Below are 27,774 nucleotides of genomic sequence, written 5' to 3' on the forward strand. Positions count from 1 at the left end.
CGGGTTCACGGCCTTGGGTGATTCATTCTCCCTATGTCTACGTTGGTTTCCTCCGGGTGCTCTGGTTTCCTCCCACAGTCCAGAGATGTACAGGTTATGTGGATTGGCCATGCTAAATTGTCCCTCAGTGCCCAAAGGTGTGCAGATTAGGTTAAGGGGTTACTGGAATAGGGCGGGGGAGTGGGCATGGGTGGAGTGCTCTTTCAGGGGGTCGGTGCAGACTTGATGGGCTGAATAGCCTCCTTCTGCGCTGTAGGAATTCAATAAAAACCTTCTCTGAAGACTTAGATAATAAATAAAAATGTACACCTCTGATTGGTATATGCTAATTTCTTGTAGTCGACCCAAAGGTATAAAATCTATATAATCCTTCGATCAGGGCTCTGTACCATGCCACCAGCTGGGGTTGGAGCCAATGCGAAGGCTTGTAACAAAGATCTTCTTTTAAAACTCCAAAGATCTCTGTCTGGTCATGCATGAGTAAATGAAGTACACTATAGTTGAATAACTTCATTTTCTCCCACAACATAGTCATGCCATTTGGATCTAACTGAGAAAATGTCCACACACTGCTTGGGTGGTCCCAGGCACTAGTTACCAAATGGACAAGTGGGTCACATGATTGCCACCTACATCCCATCACCCCTAAGTTCCTTACTATACGGAATTACAGTTAACTTACATGAGTCCCCATAATTTACATCAATTAACATTTTTAATCAGTCCATCCAAAACTCAGTCTCTCTGGTGGCTTCCACTTCCTCGTAGAGCGGCGCAACTCCACCGACTGGGCTGCTTCTGTTGGGGCACTTCCTGTAGAAGCTGCCACATGAGGTCAGTCTTCTGGTACTTATCCTTCAACCTGTTTCAGTCAGAATAATACACTCGCCTGTCACAAACTGTTTGGAGATTTCACTTCTCGGACAACCATTGACACTCCCAGCTGACAACAATGAATTAGCCTCTTGGGATGACTCTCACCCACATAGATGCTCCACATGTTCCCTCAAAATCCTGTCTTGTACACTCATTTTATAAGTTAATGGTCCTATCTTGGCCACAACAATTCCAGTTTAAAAAGGGCAATCTATTTTGAACAATCTTGCACCTTTAATCGAATCATGGTTCTTCTTTTGGTTGCACTGGTAGCAATCTTCCAAGAATTCTTAAATTCTGGAAAAGTCCTAGAGGATTGGAAAACTGCCAGTGTTACACCAAAAAAGGAGGAAAACCATAAACAACTAGCTATTTAGCACACTGGGCTAAATCACTGGCTTTTAAAGCAGACCAAGGCAGGCCATCAGCACGGTTCAATTCCCGTACCAGCCTCCCCGAACAGGCGCCAGAATGTGGCCACTAGGGGCGTTTCACAGTAACTTCATTTGAAGCCTTCTCGTGACAATAAGCGATTTTCATTTTCATTTTTCATTTTCATTCTATAGACCAGTTAGTTTAACTTCTGTCACTGGGAAAATGTTAGAGTCCATTATAAAGGATGCAATAACAGCGTATTTAGAAATGCATAATATAATCAAGCAAAGTCAGCCTGGCTGCAGGAAAGCGGAATCATGTTGACAAATTTATTGGAATTCTTTGAGGTGGTGATGAGCAGAGTAGATTAAGGGGAACTAATAGATGTAATATACTTGGAGTTCCAAAAACCTTTCAATATGATACTGCACAAAAGGCAGCTTAATAAGGTAAGAGCCCATGGTGTTGGAGGTAGTATATTAGCAAGGATAGAGGATTGGCTAATTGATAGAAAATGGAGAGTTGGGATAAGATGACAATTTTTGGGATGGCAACCTGTAACTAGTGGAGTGCTATGGGGATCCGTGCTGGGGCCACAATTATTCACAATACATATTCATGACTTGAACAAGGGACATTAAGGTACTATTGCCAAGCTTGTGGATGGCACAAAAATGGGTGAAAAGGCAAATGGTGAGGATGACACAGAGTCTGCAGAGGGATATATACAGGTTAGGGGAGTGAGTGAGCAAATATTTGTCAGATGGAATATAATGTAGGAAAATGTGAAGTTATGCACTTTGGTAGGAAGAATAATGGAGATGAATATTATCTAAATGGAGAAAGACTTCAGAAAACTGTAGCACAGAGGGGTTAGGAGTATATATGAACATATACTGGTAAGAATGGAACAATGGTCTGTCAATCTAATTATTCCCCAAACCCCATCCCACCCTCCACCCAGACACACACAAGACAGACATATGGAGCTGGTTTAGCACACTGGGCTAAATCGCTGGCTTTTAAAGCAGACCAAGGCAGGCCAGCAGCATGGTTCAATTCCTGTACCAGCCTCCCCGAACAGGCGCTGGAATGTGGCGACTAGGGGCTTTTCACAGTAACTTCATTGAAGCCTACTCGTGACAATAAGCGATTTTCATTTCATTTCAGGTGGAGGGGGTAGGAAAGGTTCAAAAATAACAGGAATTGAAAGGTATGAGAGATTTGAGGATCTTCACTGCTGCGGTTGAGGTCGTTGTAGGCTGTGATCTCTTCAGAATGCAAGGTGTTGAAAACCATCGGTTGGTTTGGGATCTTCAAGGTGGCCACCCAGCCAGATTCTCAGGCTGTGGGATCCCCTCTAAGGACATGTTTAAACTTATGTTGAGCTGAACATTGGAAGATGCACTTCATTGGAAGATGCACTTCAGGTCTGCTCAGTTCCTGATATGTGGTCAGCCTCAGCAGACTCACCATCAGCTTGTCTCAGTTGAACAGAATATCAGAGCAGCAGTTTTTGCGAGGACTTCGAGTGGTCTGGTACCTTTATTAGGAGAGAAATCCAGACAGTTCCTCCTTCTTTGCTCTATCTTCAAACTTTGAATGCTCACTAACTGCTCTGTTTACTTGAAAGGAGTTCCAGTGAAGATTTGATATGAAATTCCACCCCTTCTGAAAGATTCAAAAGAATCCTGCTCAGCTCCGCAGTTCCAATAAAGACTAACACAGAGAAACAGTCTCGCAGAGAATGCCTAACAGCTCGAGGTGAGGGGAAAGCACAGCCTCCAACTGGGGTTTTTGAGAGAGATCCGCTCCCTTCAGGGAGAGAAACCTTAAAGCCTTCTTCAGCGCTGTCCCCCCAAAAATAAAACTGAAACCTGAGAGCCAGCCTGCTTGTGTAGAAACTTCTGAAGGGTTCCACCAATTGGAAGTGACAGCAGGGGTTAGTCCCAGAATTCTAGGAGAGCCGACTAGCTGCTGGCCAAGCCTGTCAAAATGACATCATGGGCTGTACCACAGAACATACTGAATCAAGGCCCCTGGTCAGTCCAAATAGCAGCTGACAGCAGGGTGGGTGGGGGGTCAGTTCAAAACCAAAAGTCTGTCATGGTGCAGGTCAGGAATCTTTGCAAGGAAACACGCAACAGGCAAGCATTTAACAAGTTCCTTACAAGTTAAATAGCCAGAAAATCTGTTTTAGTAGTGTCGGTTATGCGATGCATCTCAACCAGGACAATATTTTCAATCTCAAATGGGAATTACTGAACTTCAGTATTCCTTAAAAAATAATCAGCTCTTGAACTATGAGGTATGAGTGGTAAATGAGCCATTAGCCCCAACAGATTTCCAAACCCAGTTTAAGCGTGTCTCTCTGGGTGGAATTAGACGCAGCATACCCTGTGTGCCGGGTACTTTATAACAGTGTCTCTAACTTTACAACAGTGTCTCTAACTCGCATTTGCACTGGGTGCAGAATAACTTGAGCATAATTTAGAATGTTGTTGGACTTGCTAAGTATTTTATGAATTTACATGTTCCATGTTCTTAGTGTTAATGCGAACTACCTGTGCTCTCCTGCAACATAGTAAGAAGTCTTACAACACCAGGTTAAAGTCCAACAGGTTTGTTTCAAACACGAGCTTTCGGAGCACGGCTCCAAAGCTCGTGTTTGAAACAAACCTGTTGGACTTTAACCTGGTGTTGTAAGACTTCTTACTGTGCTCACCCCAGTCCAACGCCGGCATCTCCACATCATCACTCCTGCAACATGACAGATAGCTGACCTCGTGTATTGCCAACAACACAATGCACAGCTGGTAGTATAACTCCAATCTCCCGATTGCTTCTGTGTCCGACAATGTGAACAGTAGCTGCAATTTTACTGCAGCCTTCATTTATCTGTATTAACACAAATATGACTTACCTCACAAAAAGACATAAAAGTAATGAAGGATATGGTTAAGGTTCATTTCAAGAATCTGATAGATATCAGTTCAATCTTTTTTTTAAAAAATGAACACTGTGGATGGATGAAAAAAAATGGGTCGTCCACATGCGGGGAATAAACATTCAGTATTCCTCAGCTCATTTTTCTAAGAAATTCTTCAATTATCTTACAAGTTCCACTGGGATCTATAACCTCCTATGGAAATTGAAACTGTAGCTCTTATTAAAATTACCAAACACTTTCGATGGAGGATTGGGCATCAGCAACCTTCCTTCTGCGCTTTCATGATTTGCCATGCTGATAATTAATTTCTTCACTGTCAGTCATAACATACAGCATATCATTAGTTACAAAAGGATTTCTGTTTTAACATTTGAAACTATTGGGCAGGAAGGCTCCTTGGTGCTTCTATCAGAGCCTAAAGTATCGTATGCCAAGGGGATTCTGCCTATTTCTTGTGGGACAGTGATGGAACATGACAGGAATATAGTGGTGTGCAGGCCGGGGTGGGCTTGAAGTGGGTGGGGGGGGGGGGGGGGGGGGGGGGGGGGGGGGGGGAGCGGGTAGTAAATTTAGAATTTGGCAGTCATACAAAATGGATGCTAATAAATCAACAACTCATTTAAAACTCTGTGCAATGGTATGTTTAAATGGCCATTTGTCGCATTTATCATTTCCAAGGTTCTGCTGCAAATAGATTGTCGGCCTACTTTGCCTGCATAATAACTGGGATTACACTTCAGAAAGTAAAAGGTCTGTTTTGATAAGATGCAAAATAACAGTGGATATTTGTTCTTGTTTGATTCATCCTTCTTTGATATGACACTTCTATAGAAACGAATAACAAGTCCCTTTGGATAGAACAGTTGAGTTTGCGCTTACATGTGTTTTCCCGTGTGAGATGGACAACCCGAGATCTGGTAAGCTCATGGAGTTTGATATTCAGAGCCTCCCCAACAGTCAGGAGAGGATGGGGGAAGGAGTTAACTATTGAAAATTAGAGAATGCATTGCCAACCTTACCAGGTACAAATATTTCACCATTTAATGGTGGTGGGTTGCATGCTGTTGATGTGTCCCACCTTGGTGAGGCAGGACATTTCATCATCATATTTACATTATCCCCCACAGTGATTTGAATTTGATCTGCTGGCAGTCTGGTTTTTCAGGGCTTGGGAAACCGAGCAGCAGAATGTCGATTGTGTATTTTTTACAAAGCACTCCTCATGGGGCAAGAGGAAGAGGAGTGCTCCTCCAGAAGCCTTCAGACCCGACTCCGCCAAACATGGCCTCTCCTCACAGCGGTGATTGATGTTCTCCCGCTCCCATGAACCAATACCGATCTCGAGCATTTTATTCAGCTCTGATCATCCCCTGTCAACCACCAAGCACTGATCCCAAGGTTACGGCCTTCTAATCTGACTGGTTGCACAACAAGAAATGAAAGAAGAAATTAATTAGAAAATCCTGAGGCCTCGAGAGTTTTCCCCACTGCTCCCTCCCTAACACCCCATAAATATTGGGGACATTGAGTTTATTGATTTCCATTATAGAATCATAGAGTCATAGAATCCCTCCAGTGCAGAAGGAGGCCATTCGGCCCATTGGGTCCGAACCAACCCTTCGAAAGACCACCCCACATAGGTCCAACTCCCCCACCCTTTTCCTACAGCCCCACCCCAAGGCACAGTTTAGCACGGCTAATCCACCTAACCTGCACATCTTTGGGCTGTGGGAGGAAACTGGAGCACCCGGAGGAAACCCACGCAGACACGGGGAGAATGTACAAGCTCCACACAGACAGTCATCCGAGGTTGGAATTGAACCCGAGTGCAGCAGTGCTAACCACTATGCCACCACAAGTTGTCTCCAGCACAAATTGTTTAGCGTATTTGCATCCCACGGATACATGAGGTTTTGTGGCATGTTTTTTGCCAGGGAACAAAAATACAATTAACTGAAAAAAGATTTTGATCTGGACTGCTGTCCCTTAGGGAACTTGGGTTAATGTGTCAGCTGTTTATTTTCCTCTCTCTATATGAATAATTTCTTCAGGGAACGGGCAAGCAAGTATTGAATGGCGGAGCAGGCTCCAGGGGCCTACTCCTGACCCTAGTTCCTGTGTTTTTATCTGGGAGTTTTTGTCCTGATTTCTTCTTTTACATGGCTGAGAGGAAAGAATGACCCAACCTCACAAAATAGATCCAAATGACGCCCCCAGCAAAATAGCCGAAGGTCAACTCACATTATTGACGTCGCAAAATGAAACGATGCTGGTTGCTGTCAACAATCAAGAGCTGGTGCAATTTGCACTTGAATTTAACCCCAGGCTGAGGGAGGAAAACAATGAAGTCTATTTTTTATGCGTTGCCCGGTTTTAAAGAACACGCATTTAGAATTGACATTTTTTTTAAATGTTTGAAGAAAAGCAATAAGCAAGCAGAGAAAATAAACTGTGAAGTCTAAGAGATGTAATTAGTGTCCAGAACAAAATGTATTATTTTTGGAAAGTCAATTGGGCAGTGTTACTGAATTAATGATTGTAAGCTTGGACGATGTGCTTGGAAAGTAATTTAGTTAATGAGAAAGTGCTGGTGTAAGGAGAGGAATTTAATGAACTAATTAGTAATTGGAATAGAATTATATAATTATTTAAACATTGGTCGATCAATGTGGGACGTGAGGACACCCAGCTCAGATCCTCCGCCAGCGGTAATTATTGTTTACCTTTTTGCACCCTCGAACTGAAACTTTCAAAACTGTTGGCGCAGCCTCAGAGAGGAATGGCAAAGAGGAACAACAGAGAGGATATTCTCCCTTTTTACATCAGCTGCTGCATTCAGGTGAGTTTTTAAAGGTCTGACGTTTTTCAGTGGGGTTTGGGGTGAGAGTGCGATGGGAGTGGGTAGGTAGGTTGGGGGTGGAGAGTTGGGTCAGGTTCTGAGTAGTTGGGTTAAGGGGGTGGATAGCCAGGTTTTGGGGTGGAGAATTGGGTCAGGGAGCAGATGGTTAGGTTAGGGAGATGGATAGATGGGTTGAGGGGTGGAGAATTGGGTCAGGGAGCAGATGGTTAGGTTAGGGAGATGGATAGATGGGTTGAGGGGTGGAGAGTTGGGTCAGGGAGCGGTAGTTGGGTTAGGGGGGTATGTATTGGATCAGGGTGCAGGTAGTTAGGTCAGGGGGATGGGTAGATGGGTTGAGGGGTGGAGAGTTGGGTCAGGGAGCGGTATTGGGTTAGGGGGGTGTGTATTGGATCAGGGTGCAGGTAGTTAGGTCAGGGGGGTGGGTAGATGGGTTGAGGGGTGGAGAGTTGGGTCAGGGAGCGGTAGTTGGGTCAGGGGGATGTGTATTGGATCAGGGTGCGGGTAGTTAGGTCAGGGGGATGGGTAGTTAGGCTGGGGGTGGAGAGCTGCGGTCAGAGTGCAGGTAGTTGGGTTAGGGGGATGTGTATTGGGTCAGGGTGCGGGTAGTTAGGTCAGGGGGATGGGTAGTTAGGCTGGGGGTGGAGAGCTGCGGTCAGGGTGCAGGGTGTAGTTGGGTTAGGGGATATGTATTGAGTCAGGTATTGGGTAGTTGGGTTAGGGGATATGTATTGAGTCAGGTATTGGGTAGTTGGGTTAGGGGATATGTATTGAGTCAGGTATTGGGTAGTTGGGTTGGGGATATGTATTGAGTCAGGTATTGGATAGTTGGGTTAGGGGATATGTATTGAGTCAGGTATTGGATAGTTGGGTTAGGGGATATGTATTGAGTCAGGTATTGGGTAGTTGGGTTAGGGGCTATGTATTGAGTCAGGTATTGGATAGTTGGGTTAGGGGATATGTATTGAGTCAGGTATTGGGTAGTTGGGTTAGGGGATATGTATTGAGTCAGGTGGGTGTAGTTGGGTCAGGGGATATGTATTGAGTCAGGTATTGGGTAGTTGGGTTAGGGGATATGCATTGAGTCAGGTATTGGGTAGTTGGGTTAGGGGGATGTGTATTGGGTCAGGTTGGGGGGGTGGAGAGTTGGGTCAAGGGGATGTGCAATCAGGTTGGGGGTCGGTTGTTGGGTCAGGGAGATGGGTTGTTAGGCTGGGGGTGGAGAGCTGCGGTCAGGGTGCAGGGTGTAGTTGGGTTAGGGGGATGTGTATTGGGTCAGGTATTGGGTAGTTGGGTCAGGGGGATGGGTAGATGGGTTGAGGGGTGGATAGTTGGGTCAGGGAGCGGTAGTTGGGTTAGGGGGGTGTGTATTGGATCAGGGTGCAGGTAGTTAGGTCAGGGGGGTGGGTAGTTAGCCTGGCGGTGGAGAGCTGCGTTCAGGGTGCAGGGTGTAGGTGGGTTAGGGGATATGTATTGAGTCAGGTATTGGGTGGTTGGGTCAGGGGGATGTGTATTGGGTCAGGGTGCGGGTAGTTAGGTCAGGGGGTGGGTAGTTAGGCTGGGGGTGGAGAGCTGCGATCAGGGTGCAGGGTGTAGTTGGGTTAGGGGATATGTATTGAGTCAGGTATTGGGTAGTTGGGTTAGGGGATATGTATTGAGTCAGGTATTGGGTAGTTGGGTTAGGGGATATGTATTGAGTCAGGTATTGGGTAGTTGGGTTAGGGGATATGTATTGAGTCAGGTATTGGGTAGTTGGGTCAGGGGGATGTGTATTGGGTCAGGTTGGGGGGGTGGAGAGTTGGGTCAAGGGGATGTGCAATCAGGTTGGGGGTGGGTAGTTAGGTCAGGGGGATGGGTAGTCGGGTTGTGGGGGGGTGATGGGGGGAGGTGTGGGCAGTCAAGTCAATGGTGTCAGGGGTGATAACTACAAATCACTAAAAGTGTAATTTTTCTCTCTGGCACCAAAGGTGCAATCAATAACAATGTTTTGCATACTATATGCAAGACTGATCATTAGGTCTATCAAACATCATGCACTTCTTGGAAAATGTGCCAGTTATTTTGTATACAGTCTGCTTCACTGTCTAACACATCCTCTTAAGGAAGTATTGATAACCTATAGGAAAAAGTTCACTTCCTTGCTCTGTATGCCAGCCGGCTGTACGTGAGGAGTTCATGCAACCATATTCTTGTGGGCACTTGTCTCTGCATCTTACTCATGCTGTGCTAGAGCTTCAGGCTGCTTGTGAAGAAAAACCAACAGCTGTCTTTAAGTATTTATCCTAGACCACCTTGCCTTCAGCAACAAGTGCACTATCTTTGACAGCCCCTCTTCTATCTTTCTATATTGTTAAAGGTTTTCACTGGAAATGCTCTTGGGGCTTCTCCTGTCCAGCTGCTGTAACAATTGCCAATGGATAATTGATGACATGCAGGAAAGGAGCATCCACAAAATCTAAGCGATAGGGTGGGAGCAGCCTGCGGAATTTATTGGCGCTTGCAACTGTGTATTTTTGTTCCATCTGACCTCCTAAGGTGAGAACTATGTAAAGGCAAATCTTTTCTGGAAATTGTAATTTTGAATTCATAGAATCCTTACTGTGTAGAAGAATGCTCTTCAGCCATTGAGTCTACACTGACCCTCCAAAAGAGATGGCACAGCAACACAGTGGTTAGCACTGTTGTGCACAGCGCCAGGGTCCCTGGTTTGATTCTCGCTTGGGTCACTGTGCGGAGTCTACACGTTCTCCCTGTGTCTGCGTGGGTTTCCTCCGGGTGCTCCGGTTCCGACCACAATTCACGAAAGATGAGCTTGTTAGACAAATTGGACATTCTCCCTCAGTGTACCCGAACAGGCGCCTGAGTTTGGCAACTCGGGGTCTTTCACAGTAACTTCATTGCGGTGTTAATGTAAGCTTACTTGTGACAATAATAAAGATTATTATGATAGGAGCACCCCACCTAGACCCACTCCACTCCCCATCCCCATAACCCCCATGTAACGTTTGGACACAGAGTGGCAATTTAGCATGACAAATCCACCTAACTTGCACACCTTTGAGCTGTGGGAGGAAACCGGAGCACCCGGAGAAACCCACATAAACACGGGGAGAACATGCAAACTCCACACAGACAGCCACCCGAGCCTGGGAATTGATCCTGAGTCTCTGGCGCTGTGAGGCAGCAGTGTTAACCATTGTGCCATTGTGTTGTTGCCAGGTCATCAGCATAGTCAACACTGCATTTGTGACTCTGGGACCCATTAGTGGGAGATCCTGAAGTCCTTTTGGAGACCAAGAGGAGATTTACTACCAGGACAGGGCAGATCACTAATCGTTTGCACAACCCACTGATTTTATTCCACTGGAATCAATGAAATGCCATCAGGTGGGCTCGAAAGAAGGCAGGCTATTCTGCTCCTGATGTATAAAAAAAAGGTCTGTTACTCATTGAATTTAGTATTAGCAACGCCACCATGGAATAAGACATGACTAAATTGATCAGATCTCATCAGTCAGCTGTGGGTTTGTATCAAAGAACGGACATTCCCCCAACCCCCTCACTGGGGCTGAATTTTAATTTTTGTACTCTCTTGCAGCATGGGAGAATGTCGGCAACCTGGACGTTTCAGCAACCAATTAGTGTGCGCCATCAGAACAAACCCTGTGGAGAAAGGATTTGCACTTCGGCAAGGAAGCAGTTGTCGCATCTCAGTATTTAAACCTTTCTTGTCTATCGATTGCTCAGCCTGTCATCCCACTGCCCTCTCACCTTGTTTTAGTTGGTGAGGTCAAGGATGTCGGGAAATCTGTGTTCCTGAAGTAGAAATTCTCCATTAAAATTGTAGGTTCTGACCACTGAATATATTTAAGTCTCAGTGCCACCTGTCTCACACGCTGAAAAACATGTTTGGATTAAGGAGGAAATTGTTGTGACCTTGCCAGTTTCTTGGCATGCCAACAGTTTCTGGGGGCTTAACCTGCTGCCTGTCACAACTACCTTGGCAGGTTAAAATTTCCCACTTTTTCTTTGATCGCTGACTTGGCCTCATCTTCATGAGCTGTGGTACAGGAGCCTCTGATCAATCATTTCATAGGAAACATCATCATAAACCATTGTTGAGGTGGGGAGAGATTTTAACTCTCCCAGTTGTCATGAACAATCTGGGTGAGCAGCTATAATGGAGTGGTCCTGTTTCCTGTTCTGTTCCTAATGATTTCCTACTTTAATGTCGCTATTCTGAGTGATGGAAAAGATGCCCACGAGATTGAGGCTGGAGTCTTTTTGTTAAATACTAATTTTCATATACGGTTGTGTTACTTAGAAATATTTTCTAATTGTTAGGGACTAATTGCTATACGTAAGTGTTCCAGGGGTCCACGTTTCACAGCCGCAATTAGAGAGTGATGTGACGTGTCACAGAACCAGTTCAAACTGGTCCTCCTTCTGTACTATACAACATGGAAAATTACAGATAAAGAGTTCCGATCTTTCCAAGCTTCAAATATGATTATTATCAACATTTGGAAACCAAAAAGACAACAAGAACACACAGCACCAATTGACATCCTTTGGCATCATGGAGTCCAATGACATTTGCCGAGGCCTGCGCGGAGAACCGCAGGAACCTTTCCTCTTGGCACAAGAAGATATGCAGACAAGGAAGTCCCTTCGTGTAAATACAAATCTCCTTTGGGTTACACAAGGAAAGGTGCACTCCTCTCCTGCCCCACACTCCACCTGTTGCCCCCCTCCCACTTCCTGCGTGACCCTCCTGAAACCCATTTTCCACCACTCAGATAGAAGTTGGTGGGCAGGCAAAGACCATCCAATCACTTGTCAGCAATGCGGGACATCACATGGAAGTCAGGCTCATCACTTAGAATCACTGCCACATCTTTTGGGGAGGAGACATAAACCCTTCATGGCTTTATTACCTGAACCATTCGCTGAGTTATGATCTGTCCCAATCTGACCAGAAATATGCATTTTGATAAACGTGTACTAACTGCTCATGAATTGATCCATTATACAATTGTTCTGCTGTTTTGTTTATTACAATATACCAGTGCCCTCTAGGGTTATTGTGCTCCCGCCACCATGATGTGTGGACCAGCAAGTCTTTTTGTGCCTGGCATTTTCCCATCATGTATCACTTTCATTGTGTACCTTATTGGTTCAATATGTCATCTCAGTCATAAAGAATTATTTTAATCTGTGTCCAATGGTCTAATGGTGTGACCTTTCTGTTCTCTGATTAAACGGGAGAACATGATGAACATCCCAAGTATTATCTAATAAGTGATTTACTTTAATTGAAGATTAATAGAGCTGGGCTGTATGCCCAATGGAGCACTAAGATACCAGACCCAGTTCATAATGAACTCAATTAACTGAGGGAAACTGCAGCCTGGCCATGGGTATGAGAAAACCAATTGGTAACGGGTATCATTACAGAACATTTGATCCATGCATCAAACTTTCAATTGTAGTTATGATTATTTTGAGGTAGCTTCTCACTGAGAGAAAATATTTCAAAGTGCAGATACAACATTTGCCATATTTACCTGGAATTATCTTCAGCTCTGTCTCCAATTTATCGTTGCATGTATAAATTTAGTCTCTTGGTCGTGCAGAACATGAGTATTGCTGGAAAAGAGACATAGGCCGGAATACTCCGTCTGTTCACCCTGATGGGGTTCTCTGGTCCAGTTATGGCATTTTGTCTGAGCGCCAAATTCTCCGTTCGCACTGGCAGTGGTACAAGGGCCAACCCGGATCAAGGATTCCCAGCCATGATGTCAAAGCTCTCATCAGGACAGACCCAAGTTTGCCAAATCTCAAAGGGAACAACAATTTACACTGCACCAGAAGAGAGTGCTGATCGATTGGCAAGTGGACCCTCCTTGGTAGAGACATTGCCATGCAGAACACTCCAAGGAACAAATAGCTGCCAAGCCAAAGAGAAAATGCTGGAAAATCTCAGCAGGTCTGGCAGCATCTGTAGGGAGAGAAAAGAGCTAACGTTTCGAGTCCAGGTGACCCTTTGTCAAAGCTTGTCTAAGTCCAACCAAAGAAATGCATTTTCTAGCAAAACAACAGAAGAAATAATACAAATTAAAGTGGAAGAGAAAGAAATCAGAGGGGTGGAAAAGTTAAAGTAAGTACGACAACTTGAGAACTGATGACTGTGATAGCGGGAAAAGATGATGCTACGGAATCATTCGATGAGAATGCAGAATCATAGCTGCAAACTGGATAGCGGATGAAATTAAAGGAGCAACTTTCGTAAGTGTACTAGAATTAAAAAACTTTCATCCTATTATAAAATCTTGTCCATCCTCCAAAGCCTGGTCCAATAACAGATGAGGAATTGACTAAAACCCTTAGCAATTCTCATTTAACACGGCAAAGAGACTCACATTTCATAAATGTAGTCAAGAAGAGGTTGAACATATTTCACAATTTGGAGTTGTACTACAGAGACTAGCCAAGAATTATGAGTTTGGATTGATCCTTGAGGACACGCTGTGAGACAGATTTGTGTGCGGTTTGAGAAATGAGACAATCCAGAGACATTTGCTGATGGAAAGCACTCTAACACTCAATCAACAGCTAAAGAACCTTTCAAAATTGGAGCTGGCGCCAACATAAACAAGATGAATTCTGAGAAAAGAAGATCTCTCAACGTGAAAGCATGCCATAGGTGTGCCCATGTGGGATGTTAGAACAGTAAGACATTGGAACAGGAGACCGCTGTGATACAGAGAACCCCCCGCAGGGAGTCCTGATATCGGGAGACCCCCTCCCTACAGGGTCCCCTGTAAGAGGGGGATTTCCCACAGAAACTCCTGTGATAAGGGGACCTCCCATAGGGACCCCTGTGATAGGGGGAGTCCCCCACAGAGATCCCTGTGATAGAGGAAACCCCACAGGGATGCCTGTATTGGGGGACCCCCTAGGGCCTCCTGTAATAGGGGGATACCCCACAGGGACCCATGTAAATGGGGACTCCTCACAGGGACCCCCAACCTAAAGGAAGCCCCTCCACAGACCACCCTCCCCCCACACAGACACTGCCGACACAGACCCATTTCCCCCCACCCCCAGAAAAGGGGCGCGCAGACTGGAAGCTAGAGAAGAGGAGCTGTGGGAGCTGTGGGAAACATTATAGCTGTAATACTTACCTTGCAGCTCCAGGTGTCCATTCCTCAAAGGAGAACAGCTGTGCCTTCTTCTTGTTTCCACAGATCCACTGTCTGCAATCCATTCATGGCTTTCCAGTAGTGGTTTGTGATTGTCAGCTTGTAAAAACAATCTGCTGCCTTGATCCCTTCACAGTGGGCTAAATAGCTGGCTTGTAATACAGAACTATGCCAGCAGCGCAGGTTGAATTCCTGTACCAGCCTCCCCAAACAGGGGGAGGAATGTGGTGACTAGGGGCTTTTCACAGTAACTTCATTTGAAGCCTACTTGTGACAATAAGCGATTATTATTATATCCGTTCCTGCTTCAGTGACCTAAGTGGTGAAAACCCAATGTTTGTAAACATTGCACATACCTCTAAGTGCAGTGAAATCGCACACTTGAATTATTGGAATGCACTTAGTGCACCTTCATCTCTTTGATGTGGCCAATGGTCACCGCTTAGGCCACTGAAGCGTGAAGAGATATGTGCGGTTGGTGGAGGGGTGGTGCTGATGGTAGTGGTGGGGGGGTGATAGACATGTCATGGGGAACCGCGACTCAGTAGCATCTCATTTCCTCGCCCAATGCCCACCTTGGCCTCGGCGAATGCCCTTTCTCCAGGCCCACCGACCATGTCTAGCGCCCTCTGTTCCGCTGCAGTGAGGGGCTGTAAGTCCACTGGTCCCCCTCCAGCCTCCTCCCTCTCACAACAATTATGAGCAGCCTTCCCCTGGGGAGGGGGGAGGGGTGGGGGGAGTTTACCGGTGTGTGGTATAGGGGTTGGTGCTGGGAACACAGTGCGGCCTACTCACCCTCTCCTCCTGAAGAGTTCCTGCAGTTTCGGTATTGCTGGCTGGTCCAAAGGGTATTGCCCACGGCGCAGGTGACCTCTGTCACCTGCGTCAAGGTCAGCAAACGGCGGCGGCTGGCAACCGCTTCCCACCCCAAGGATACAGGGTCACCTGCCTCGCCTCCACGGTGCTCAGCAGGGTCTCCAGTTCCACATCGGTAAACATTGGTACCGCTCTCCTAGCTGCCATCTGGTTAGCTGGGATGGTGTGCGTGGCAAGTGAAGTGTGTAAATGTGGCTGCAGTTTGTCAGCCTCCTGAGTGTCAATTAGGAATCCGGCGAATCTGGCACCATTTCTCATTGGAATCGATTGTGCTCCACGTGGCGCCGGGACTGGCCCTTTAACAGTTTTGCTGTCGTAATCCTGCATCAACGAGAATTCAGCCTACAATCTTTGCGTCAAGAGAGGAATTGAAATTTTTCAAGCCATCAGTAACCTATCTCAGCCATTTAATTGATAAGAAGGGCTCTACAAGGAACCTAAGAAGGTGACTGCAATTTTAGAAGTGCTGAGACCACGATTACAATCCCAGACCAGAACCCAACAGAGGCTGGGATACTGGGCCGAAACCCCAATATTTAATTTAAATTTTATAAGACTGTGAGGAAAGGATACTTCGCTCTGGGAGTTATTGCACAAAGAAATAAGGATATGGGGCGGGATTCGCCGACCCCCCGGGGGGTCGGAAGCCAGGGGTCGGCGTCAATCCCGCCCTCGCCATGTCCCGAATTCTCCGCCCCCGAGATTCGGCAGGGGCGGGAATCGCGCTGTGCCGGTCGGCGGGCCCACCGTGCCGGTCGGCGGACCCCCTGCGGCGATTCTCCGGCTCGCGATAGGCCGAAGTCCCGCCGCTGACAGGCCTCTCCCACCGGCATGGATTAAACCACCTCCCTGACCGGCGGGATTGGCAGCGCGGGCGGGCTCCGGGGTCCTGGGGGGGGGGGGCGTGGGCCGATCTGACCCCGGGGGGTGCCCCCACGGTGCACTGGCCCGCGATCGGGGCCCACCGATCGGCGGGCGGGCCTGCGCCGTGGGGGCACTCTTTTTCTTCCGCCTCTGCCATGGCCTTCACCATGGCGGGGGCGGAAGAGACACCCTCCCCTGCACATGTGCTGGTATGACATCAGCAGCCGCTGACGCTCCGGCGCATGCGCAGACTTACGCCGGCCGGCGAAGTCCTTTCGGCCCCAGCTGGCGTGGCGCCAAAGGCCGTTCGCGCCAGCCGGCGGAGTGGGAACCACTCTGGTGTGGGCCTAGCCCCTCAATGTGAGGGCTTGGCCCCTAAATGTGTGGGGAATTCTGCACCTTTGGGGCGGCCCGACGCCGGAGTGGTTCACGCCACTCCAACACACCGGGACCCCCCCCGCCCCACCGGGTAGGGGAGAATCCCAGCCATGGTATTTTAAAACAAAACTTTATAACTGACACACTGTTACAATCTTTACCATCAGCCCGAAAATAGCTTACAACTACCCCTTAACGAATACACTCAATACAGTGAATACTTCCTTCCTATCTTTATTTTTACTTAAACAACAGTGAGAACAAACTGCCTTACTTGGTCTCAGATTCAGCCAGAAAGTGAACTGGAAAAGAATGCTTTCTCAAAAGCTTGATGCCTTATCTCCGCCCAGTAATGACATAATTTCACCAAGCTCAAAACTGTTGACTCCCCAGAAAATTGCCTTAATCAAAACAAAACTGCATTAACTCAAACTTTTTACCATAGTTAATTGCACATCAGGCCCCTAAAAGTTTTGGTTTTTTTTCAAACTAAGATTATTTAAAAAACGTGACTGCAGCAGTCAAACATTCTTTTAACCCTTACTTCAGTAAATATTTACAATACAATATATCTGAAATTTCTACATTAGTCACACCGCAGAATGTATCGCAACTGAGCTATTTTGGGGACTCATCAATTACTATGGAAAATGTAATCCAAATCTCAATTATTAAAACAACTTCAGACATTATTATATGTGAACCAACAATGGGCTTGGACAAAAGACTGCAAAGAGGCATATATGGAAGTCAAAGATGTGCTGATGAAATTAAAAGTCTTAGTTCATTTCGACCCCAAGCTGAAATGACAGCTCGCAGGTGATGCATCCCCCTACTGGGCAGGTGTAGCTGTCTCACATATAATGCTAAACAGGGATGAACGACCAATAGCTTTCGATTTGACAAGTGTTGGCAAGCACAGAACAAAACTTTGTTCACTTGAAAAACAAAGCCTTGAGTATAATATTTGGGGTCAGATGATTTCATCATTATTTGTAGGAGAGACATTTTACCTTGTGAACAGATCACAGGCCTTTGACAACAATTTTTCTTCCATACAAAGGAATAGGGCCTCTAGTTGCGGAGATGGTCCCTCATCATATTGGCGCATAATTACGAGATTAAATACAGAAGATCGTAACAGCATGCAAATGCAAACATACACAAGGTCAGATTGATGATGGAAAAGGACATGGACGTGACCTTGAAAGGTAAACCACTGAATAAACAGAGGAGGAATCCGGAATTCAAGCCACACCGAACAAGGGAACTTGAATAAAGGTACAAATCGGAATAGTTATATGGAGGATTCAAGTCATTATTCCTCCATGCTTGAGGAGCCACATGCTGAATCAACTCCGTGAAGGACATCCAGGAGTAGTACATATGAAAGAGCTCACAAGGAGTTATTTCTGGTGGCCGGGACTAGACTCACAGAATGAAGGAAGTGTAGTTCAACGTCAGTTCAGTGCTAGAATACAAAATACTCCACCTCTGAAACCACTTCCCCCTTGGGATTAGTCAAAGCAACCATGATTAAGAGCATATATTGATTTCACATGGCCAATCGAAGGATATACGTTTCTTGTGGATGCACATTCCAAATGGCCCGAAATCATGACAATGGAGTCAACAACTACGGAAAAGACACTGGAAAGCATTATTTGCCCAGTTTGGCAAACTGGAACAACTTGCCATTGATAACTGAACTCAGCTCACGTCAAAAGACCTGGTGGACTACCTTCAGAACAATGGCGAACAACACATAAAAACTGCACTGTATCATCTTTCTACAAATGGATTGGCGGAGAGGTTGGTACAGTCATTGAAGAATACCATCAAAGCCTCCAAGGACGAAAGGCCATTGTCCAAAAGAGTGAACAGGTGTCTCATTTCCTGTAGCAACCCTGCCAATGCGACAATTCAAAATTCGCCGGCAATATTGTTTCCAAAAAGGAAGCTGAGAACCTTGTTCGATTTGCTCTTACCACCTGACGCTTTGACTGTAGTAGAGTGACAAAAGCAAAGCCAAGATATTCATCGTGAACAGAAATCAAAACCATAAGGTTTTGAGCAGCGGAAACGGGTTTTGACAAGAAACGACTCCTCAGATGAGAAGTTGGTACCTGCCACAGTGCTATTTCTTATATGGTGCAAACCGTTGACGAGAGAATCAACCCTCGCTTCGAAGCGAGCTTTTGCAGAGTCAGCAACCAAAAGGCCAACACTGAACATTCAAGGTTGTGAAATCCCGGGACCTGTGACTCCGACTGTGTCAAGGGCAAATTCTGCAACAGTCGAGCCAGCAGTGGCTATGGAGGCTGAGGAAGGACCATCTTTGCCAGATGAGGTGCCTGAGCCCTGGGTGGAACAGGCTACTGAAGCGTGAAAACAAACAGCCCTGCACAATGGACTCTGCCCAAGGGAACTGGCATCCACCTAAGACATCAAAACTAAGAGGTGTACTGGTGGTTACATATATCACTTTACTTTATATATAAATGTATAACAATAATATTTGGTTAAATCATCACTGTTCACCATGAGTAAAAATGTAAGTTTATGTTTGGTTGTCGACTACATGAGTGAAGGGGGAGTGATGTTATGTTTTGTAACCAACGTTTTGTATAGTACTTCACGAGGTAGGTGGTGACATCACCAGGGGCACTTGAGAGATTTCCCTCTCTTCCATCCATGGACTGTAAGCAAGCGACACCACTGTAAGAAGCTCTGGCTACTGGTTTGCTGGTTGTCCTTTGTCTATACTGTAAGTAACCCCCACAAAGGTAACAGCTTCAACCTGCGAAAGCAATGGTGGCAGATCGTGGAACCCCACCACCCGCCGCTTCCTCACCCCCACAGCCCCAGGGGAATACTAGCTCTATATGTACATTCCACCATGTACATGCCGCTTCATTACATGCACTTTCATGACAGTAATCTAATCAAAAGAAGCAGCAAACCATGAGATTGAAGCATGAATGATTTACGTTTGTCGTTTTAAGTCACAAATTTGAAGACTGCCTCATGCTTTGAATGCAGGCTAAAGCAAGGATATGAAACATTTGAAAAATAAATAGTTTAAATCAAGCACTTTGCAGTGAACACTAGCTAGTATGAAAGAAAGATCATGCCATGGCAGAAATAACTTTAGTAATTGTGCTGCTATCGCCTAAATCCAAAAGATTCCTCACACCGAATTCTAAAGTAACACCTCAATGAGCACTCTGCTCAGCGTTTCTTTGTTTTACCTTCTTCTCTCCTATTACACTTGCTCTCATTGTTATATTTCCAGTTTGTTTTTTATTGATTCATTTGCTGGCATTCCTGAAGGAATTTTAGATTTGTGAAAAAAGACACACAATATTACACTGTCATTTTTGACAGTGACTTACTTGCATTTTGTACAGAGCAAATGATTGCACCAGAGGCATTTTTCAGCTCCACGCATCAAGAAATAATTGAATAAAACATAGAAATATAGAAAGCAGAAGACATGGTCTATTTGAAAGAGCTGCCCAATTCAGTGCCACACCTCAGCTTTTTCCCCATAAACTTGCAAATAAGGGGCGGGATTCTGCGGGAATCGGCTGGCAACTCCGGCACGAAGGATTGGCGTCGGGGCGCCCCAAAGGTGCGAAATCCTCCGCACATTCAGGGGCTAGGCCGGCGCCAGGGTGGTTTGCGCCACGCCAACCGGCGCCGAAGGACCTCCGCTGGCCAGTACGAGTTGGCGCATGAATGGGAGCGCCAGCAGGGGGTGTTCATCTCTGCATCGGCCATCGTGGAGGACCACTGCGGCCGACACAGAAGAATAGAGTGCCCCCATGGCACAGGCCCGGCCGCGGATCTGTGGGTCCCGATCGCGGGCCAGGCCACCGTGGGGGCACCTCCCGGGGCCAGATCCCCCTGCGCCCCCCCGAGGACCCCGGTGGCTGCCCGCGCAGCCAGGCCCCGCCGGCAAATACCTGGTGTAATATACGCCGGCTGGACTGGCTGAAAACGGGCGGCTACTCAGCACATTGCTGGCCGGAGAATAGCCGGTTGGGGCACTGCCAGCGGCCGCCGACCGGTGCGGCACGATTCCCGCCCCCGCCAAATCCCCGGCACCGGAGAATTCAGCAGCCGGCGGGGCGGGATTCACGCCGCCCCCGCAGCGATTCTCCGACCCAGCGGGGGGTCAGAGAATCCCGCCCAAGTTCTCTTCAAGCACATGTACAAGTGTATTTTCAGAGTTCCTAAGAAATCTGATACCACCAGTCTTCAATTTACACTGCATCTCCACACTGTTCGGCCCAAAGTGCACATGAATTCACACTCCCGCAATAACAACTTATATTTAAACATCACCTTTAACATAATGCAATCGCCTCAAGGCGATTGGCAGGAGCATTTTAACATAAAGAATGACACTGAGCTGCATAAAGAGACATTGGGCTAAATAATACACCCCCAGATCGGGAGCGATTTCCGCAGGTCCAAACGTAACATCGGGCATGATGGCATCAGACGCCGTTTCCGACATTATCCCGTCGGTTTGTGATAACACATGTGGGCAAGGTTAAAAGTCGGAAACCTGTTTATGTTATTTAAATGTTAATTAAACATGTCATTGAGGTCATTATGGACCTATTTGAGTCGTAATATGCTCTGCGAGCGATAATATGCTTTCAAGGTGAGAATCAAGCCACATAGTGAATCTGTTTTTAATGGTACAGCTTGCTTGGGTGGGTTTAAAAGCTACAGCTGAGAACAGAGTCTTAGTTTGCAGTGAACACATTAGTGACTATGGGGAGTGCTCATTTGAATGAGCAGATTACTTGAGTTGGAGGCCATTTTTCTGCTGTGGAGTCCTCCACTGAGTGTTTTTTTTTGTAGCCTGATTATCCTCCAGGGCTATAAATTCTCTGAGACAGTTGGGCATTGTGGTCCCTATGGGAGACACAATCTCCAGTGAGGAGGAGGAAGAGGGTAAGAGGAAGAAAGACAGAGAAGGAGGCTCAGGATGTTGCAGAAAATGGGCAGTGCAGGTCCCAAGGGTCAGGAGGTACTCAGAGACCCTCAGTGGAGGCACAGGCGGTCTTCTGCAACCCCTCGAGTCCACAGGCAGAGATTCAACCACCTGGAATTGTGGAGACTCAGTGCAGGAGGATACTCAGGTTATGAAGAGCCACAATCACATCACTCTGTGACATGCTTGAATTGGAGATCTCATCCAATTGTGTTGGAGGCCTGTCAAATTGTAGGTGACTGTTGCACTGAACCTTTTCACAATTGGCTCCTCCTAGGCAAGCTGTGGAAATCTTAATGATATCACATAGTCTGCTGCACACCGCTACACAAAGATCTTAGATGCAATGTTCCAAAAGGAAATACAGCTCCTTCACACAGGATATCTAAAGTCAACTAGATAGAGCCGGAGGCTTTTACATCAATTACAGCCATTAACTGCATTCACATCACCATAAATGCTCCGGCTAGACATTACTGCACCTTTATCACTTCTCAATTAGAGGGAAGAAGGTCTTTGGAGAGCGCATTAAATTCACCCGGTTGGTCAGTTGACTGAAAGCTTGGTTGAAGAGATAGGTTTTGAGGAGTGCCTCAAAGGAGGAAAGGGAGGTTGAGAGGCTGAGAGATATAGAAATAGAATTCTAGGCCCTAGGCAACAGAAGGCACAGCCTCTAATAGTGGACAATTCAACTAGGCCAGGGGGTGTACAAGAGGCCAGACTTAAAGGAGTGCAGATATCTCAGAGGGTTGTGGGGCTAGAGGAGATTACAAAGATAGGGAGGGTCAGACCATAGAGGGAATTAAAACCTCACCTACATTAACTTGCTGTCGTTAAGTGTCTGCTCATTTCACTGGTCTATCGATGCTTCTCTTCGGTCTACAGCTAAATAGCTCACTATTTACTGCGTTGCCAAGTTTTGCATAATCTACAAACTTCAAAATTGTATTCTCCATACTCAAGTCTGGAGGCCTTTATTTATAACAAGCTAATATGCAAATACTTTTGCATTCAAGTGATTAAATATAATTTATATATTATATTAAATATAATTAACATTAAAAAGTACTTGCAGTGTATGGAATATTATAATTTGTCTAAAAGTTTCATGCTTTGCCATCTCCACATTCTACAAGCTCATTTAATTATTACAAGAAGTTACTTACCAGAGATTCACAAGGAAAGGGTGTTCCAGTCGTTGCATTATCTGCAGTTCTCGGAAAACATTGCGCACTTCATCACGCTCAATGCATTTTTGTTTGTTCATGTACTTCATAGCATACATTTTCTTTGTGTCTCTCTTCTGGACAATGCATACCTGGTCAATGGACAGGAAATTAATTGAATAAATTAACATTTCATAAAGAAGTCAAGCAGTTTCAACAGCATTTGTATTTATTTCGAAGAGGAACTTAGCTGCCAAGTCTTGTATGTACTCACTGTAAAATTTATTACGTGTGTTGCACCAGAAAATCAGTTTCACTCATGATTCTACACAATTCCACGTAAGAGATTGGGACCAGACATGTGGGTTTGGATACAATTCTCACACACACTGACCATCACCTATTGAGGCCCCATAAGAAATGTCCAGGTCTCTACTTGGCCAAGACTCTTCTCCCCTTTCTGATACGCCACATCCCACAAACGAGTATTTTTTTAAAATTCCCACTGCCTCCAATTTATCTTGTAACTGGCAGTCAGCCTCTGATTGAATCGGTTTTGGCCGGCCTTAAGTAGTCCAGTTGCTTATTTCCACGGTTTTCAGGCAGGCCACTGATAAACAAAACATTGGGTGGAATTCTCCCAACCCTCTGCCGGCGGGTTCAATGGCAGGTGGGGGTGGGAAGAATTCAGCGGGGTTTTTATTCTGACGTGAATATGCAGTGGGAACTTTTGCTGGTGCCCACCGTCATGTACCGTGAAAACCCCCTGGAGGTCGAGGTCCATCTTCCAGACTCAGAATATTCCTGGAGATCCATCATCGTTCTCGGGCGGTCCATCTTCTGGTCTCAAGTGTGCTCCCAGAGATCTAGCTTCATCTTCAGAAGGTTCACCTTCTTTTTTTCAACAGTGAGTCAGTGACGTTGGGCACCTCTTCAGTATGGCGTGTGGATAGGAAGGCAGACTACTCCTTATCCCGCCTCTCCCACCACGGAGTACAGTGCAAAACACCCGGTTGCATAATTAATTAGGTTGGGGCCGGATGATTTGGTGCGTTTTCCCACCAGTCTGCAGCAGGAAACACTCCACATCCTATCCCTCCACTCCCCCACCACCACCTCAACAGGACATAGGCTCGAGATGGGAAAATGCCAGCAATAAATAAGATACCGGAGTAAATAAAACTGAGCCTGAAACTGATAATATCAGGAAGATTTTGCACTCATTGCTATGGCTCGCTCACTCTTGTTCAATTACACTTTAAATTGTAGGGCTGTGTGTGGCCCTTGCATACTCAACTTAGGATGTCAACAAATGTAGATATTTTCTCGTCTAGGGATTTGTAACACAATGTTGCTGGTTCTCAGACTCATCGGTTCATCGTGCAATGCCTCCAGATAAGATTGGCTCTCATACAGTAGCTGTCCTATTGCATGGTCATCCGCTGTTATTATGAAAAACTATCATTGGAGTTACCTGTAAAATGTTGGAGATCTTGTTACGTTGGGATCTCTCTCCCTATCTCTAGGCATTTCCTCAATGGTCCTTAGCGGACAAATCGTCTTAGGATGGGTAGCAGACCGGACTAAGGTTGGGGAGCTTCCTAAGCCAGAATCTCTGCTTTCAGTCCTAATATGGGACCAAATATTTGCTTGGCAGTGAGTGGGCAGAATGTTTGATCCCGAGAGAAGACAGGACTGGAGATATCCGAGACCACAATCTCCTCTCATCTGCCAAAATGTCTTCCATCTTGAAGCACCTTGGGCGGAATTCTCCAACACCCCGCCGGGTCGGAGAATCGGCGCAGCACTGCGCAAATCATGCCACGCCGCCCCGATGCCGGGACGCAATTCTCCGCAGTGCGGAGAGTCGCTGCCATCGGTGCTGGCGGGGTCGGCGCGGCGCCGGTCGGTGTATGCGCCGACTCTCCGGCCCGGGCCGGCGCGCCAATTCTGCTAGCCCCCTGTGGGCCGCAGAATGGAGTCCCGGAACAGGCACCGACGCCGGAGTAAAACACTCCTGTTTTTACTCCGTCGGCACTTAGCCGCCCGTGGGGAGAATCCCGCCCCTTATCTCTTTACCCTACTTTGGCAGCTCCCATCTCTGACAATGGGGCTGCTGTTTGCTCGGGGCGGGAAGGCCTGCTATTGGCCCGCCATCCTCAGGTGCCTGCCTGCCATCCTTAATTGGCTGACAGACACACATGGAACTGCTAAATTTGTTGATGACACAAAGATAAGTAGGAGACTCAGTTGTGAAGAGGATGTAAGAAGTCTGCAAAGGGATGTAAACAGGTTAAGTGAGAGGGCAATAAAATTGGCAGATGGAATGTAATGTGGGAAAATGGAATCTTAACCACTTTGGCAGGAGGAGTAGACAAGTATCATGATCCATAGAATACCTACAGTGCAGAAGGAGGCCATTCGGCATTAGCAAGACCATGGACGGGATTCTCCGTTGACAGCAAAAATCGGCGCGACGCTGCTCCCGCGCTTCTCTGGTCCCCAGAGAATCGCCACGAATCGCGCGGTGCGGCTAGAGGGCCATTGACAGAGCCCCCCCCCCGCGAATCACTGACGAAAACTGGCCGAGTTCTCGACTGTGTAGTCCGAATCTGGAGTGGGGACATAGCCCCATTGTTGAAGAATCCCCCCCCATATCTGGGGCACAGCTTTGCTCTCCTTTTTCAGGAACGGATATAACTGCTATAGAAGCAGCGCAGAGAATGTTCGTTTGATTCCTGGGATGAGGGAGTTATCTTATGAGGAAAGGATAGACAGGTTGGGTGTGAATCCATTGGCTTTTAGAAGAATGAGAGATGATCTTATTGAAACAGTGAAAATCCAGAAGGCACTTGACATGGTGGATGCTGAGAGAATTTCTCCCTTTGTGGGAGAGATGATAACTAGGGGACACCAATTAAAAATAAGGGGTCTTCCATTTAAGACAGAGGTAGAATTATTTTCCCTCAGATGGTCATTAGTCTGTGGAATTCTCTACCCCAGAGAGCAGTGGAGGCTGAGTCATTGAATATTTCGAAGGCAATGTTAGATGGATTCTTGACAGACAAGTGAGTCGGTGGATATAGGGAAGGTGGTGATTGCCACTTTAAGACCAGCCTTACTGAAGAAGTCATGTGGTCTTCACAGCGTACCAACAGCTCGCTTGGAGAATCTCCTGGAATTTGCCTGGTTAGGAAGAATGCACCATGGACTAGCTCAAAGCACACAAATAATGAATCAACCTTGCAAATAAAGTTTGATTGTTCAAATTAAGAAATCTCTTGGGAGGACATCTTCACATCTCTTGATGTAATACACAATCCTGGCATTGTCTCTAGGACTATGCCTGTGTGTATTGCGTTTTAATGAAGATTGAAGGGAAAAAATATATACTCACCAGAATGCTTCCCTTCAGATCCATTCAACTCCTCCACAGAGGACTGGAGCCAATACATCAAGTACCTCAGGTTTTTTTCGAGGTAAAAATAGGGGAGGAGACAAAACGCAAAATAATTCTTCTGAGCTCCTTGGAAGTCAGACTCTGATTCGCAACATCAAGTCCCAAGTGCTCCCAATTCCAAATCATTCAGTGAGTTTGTGGATTTAATGAAGAATCATTTTCAACCCAAACCATCAGTCATAACCCAGAGATTCAAATCGAAGGTGAGCACCCCAGGCGAATTGATCGCAATTTATATTGTGAAACGAAAGCAATTATTAGAGCATCCAGATTTTGGAGCAATCCTGAGTGACATGCTGCGGGGCGGTTAGTTTGCGATGTGAGCAACAATACCAAATGGTGCTGATTGCTAGCAGAAGTCAACATAAATTTCAACTGGGCAATGGATTTCGCACTGGCCATGGAAAGGGCAGGAAAAGAGTGCAGAAAATGGCACCATTTTCCAATTAGGATGGGAACTTATAACCAGCTGTGGCTCCAAAACTGTCAAAGCAACCACAAAGCGGGAAACATTTCTAATCACGCAGACTACAAAGAGATATAACAGAGGCAATCAAACAATGATTTTTAAAGGAAAATGTTATTGATATGGGGTAACTATGCTCCTGAATCATGTAGGCTTAAGGAGACTGAGTGTTATTATTGTCACAAAAAAGGACATTTGATTAAACAGCGCAGAGCTAAGTCAAGTCTGCCAAGTAACCAATCTGCCAAGCTGTTACAAGTACACAATGTGAAAGAGCCTGACACATATTGATTCTGATATTTATTATCTTTTTAATCAAAAAGCTAGTCATGTCAACAGTGCCAATTGCAACAAACATTGCCAGCTGCAGCCCATGACATCCTTGGGAATGGCCTGGCCTGCCATGGGTATGAATCCATTTTGGTGATGTTGGCCCATTTCTGGGCACAATGTTTTAGCCCATGATTGATGCACACTCTAAATGGATGGAGATTTTTGAGATGAAGTCACCTCCATCACATGTTACCATCAAAAGATTATGCCAATGCTTTTCAACTCCCAGATTATCTGAATTCATTGTCTCACAATGGAACTGTATTCACAAGTACTGAATTTCAAAACTTCACCAGTCGCAGTAGTGTTAAACATGCAAAAACTGCGCCTTGCCACCCAGCATCAGTCAGACTAGTCAGAAAAGCCATCCAAATGACAGGTGGCATAGTGGATAGCACCACTACCTCACAGCGCCAGGGACCCAGGTCAATTCCAGCCTTGGCTGACTGTCTGTGTGGCGTTTGCACTTTCTCCCCGCGCCTGCGTGGGTTTCCTCCGGGTGCTCCGGTTTCCTCCAAATATGTGCAGGTTAGGTGAAATGGCCATGCTAAATTGCTCCTTAGTGTCCAAATGTGAGATGGGTTAAAGACTTTTGGTGATGGGGATGTGCTGAGCGGACGCACACAAGGTGGTTCTCCTCCAAAAAGCTAGAATATAGGCACATTTAACCAAAATTAGTCCACAAAAATCGGACAAAAACATCCCCTCACCCTCTACAACAAACCAACAAGGAGAAATGCTGGAAAGCAGTAGCTCCAGAGGCCACAAAGAAACCAAACACTGCGGTAAACGACAAGAGAAATGAGTGAGCGGATTAGTGGACCCCGAGACAGGGGATCCCTAGCCACACCTGACAAAGGGAGAACAGCAACCCGTAAGACGAGCTCCCCCACACCCACCGCTGGGAAGATGGATGGAAGAGGTTTCTCATGAAAGAGATGAAGGAATGAAGGACGA

The 27,774-nt window shown here is 46.2% G+C and overlaps 1 protein-coding gene across 2 annotated transcripts in view; it reads right to left on the reverse strand.

Annotated features, from left to right (window-relative positions):
* The window catches only part of LOC119963440 (serine/threonine-protein kinase 32B-like), a 411,699-nt gene that overhangs the window by 192,687 nt on the left and 191,238 nt on the right, over positions 1-27,774 (reverse strand). For both annotated transcript variants that reach the window (XM_038792576.1, XM_038792577.1), the window contains one exon: positions 22,559-22,710. In XM_038792576.1, the coding sequence (XP_038648504.1) occupies positions 22,559-22,710 (152 nt within the window). The remainder of the gene's footprint in view (positions 1-22,558; positions 22,711-27,774) is intronic.

The sequence above is a fragment of the Scyliorhinus canicula genome, chromosome 3 (assembly GCF_902713615.1).
Source record: "Scyliorhinus canicula chromosome 3, sScyCan1.1, whole genome shotgun sequence".
Lineage (NCBI taxonomy): Eukaryota > Metazoa > Chordata > Chondrichthyes > Carcharhiniformes > Scyliorhinidae > Scyliorhinus > Scyliorhinus canicula.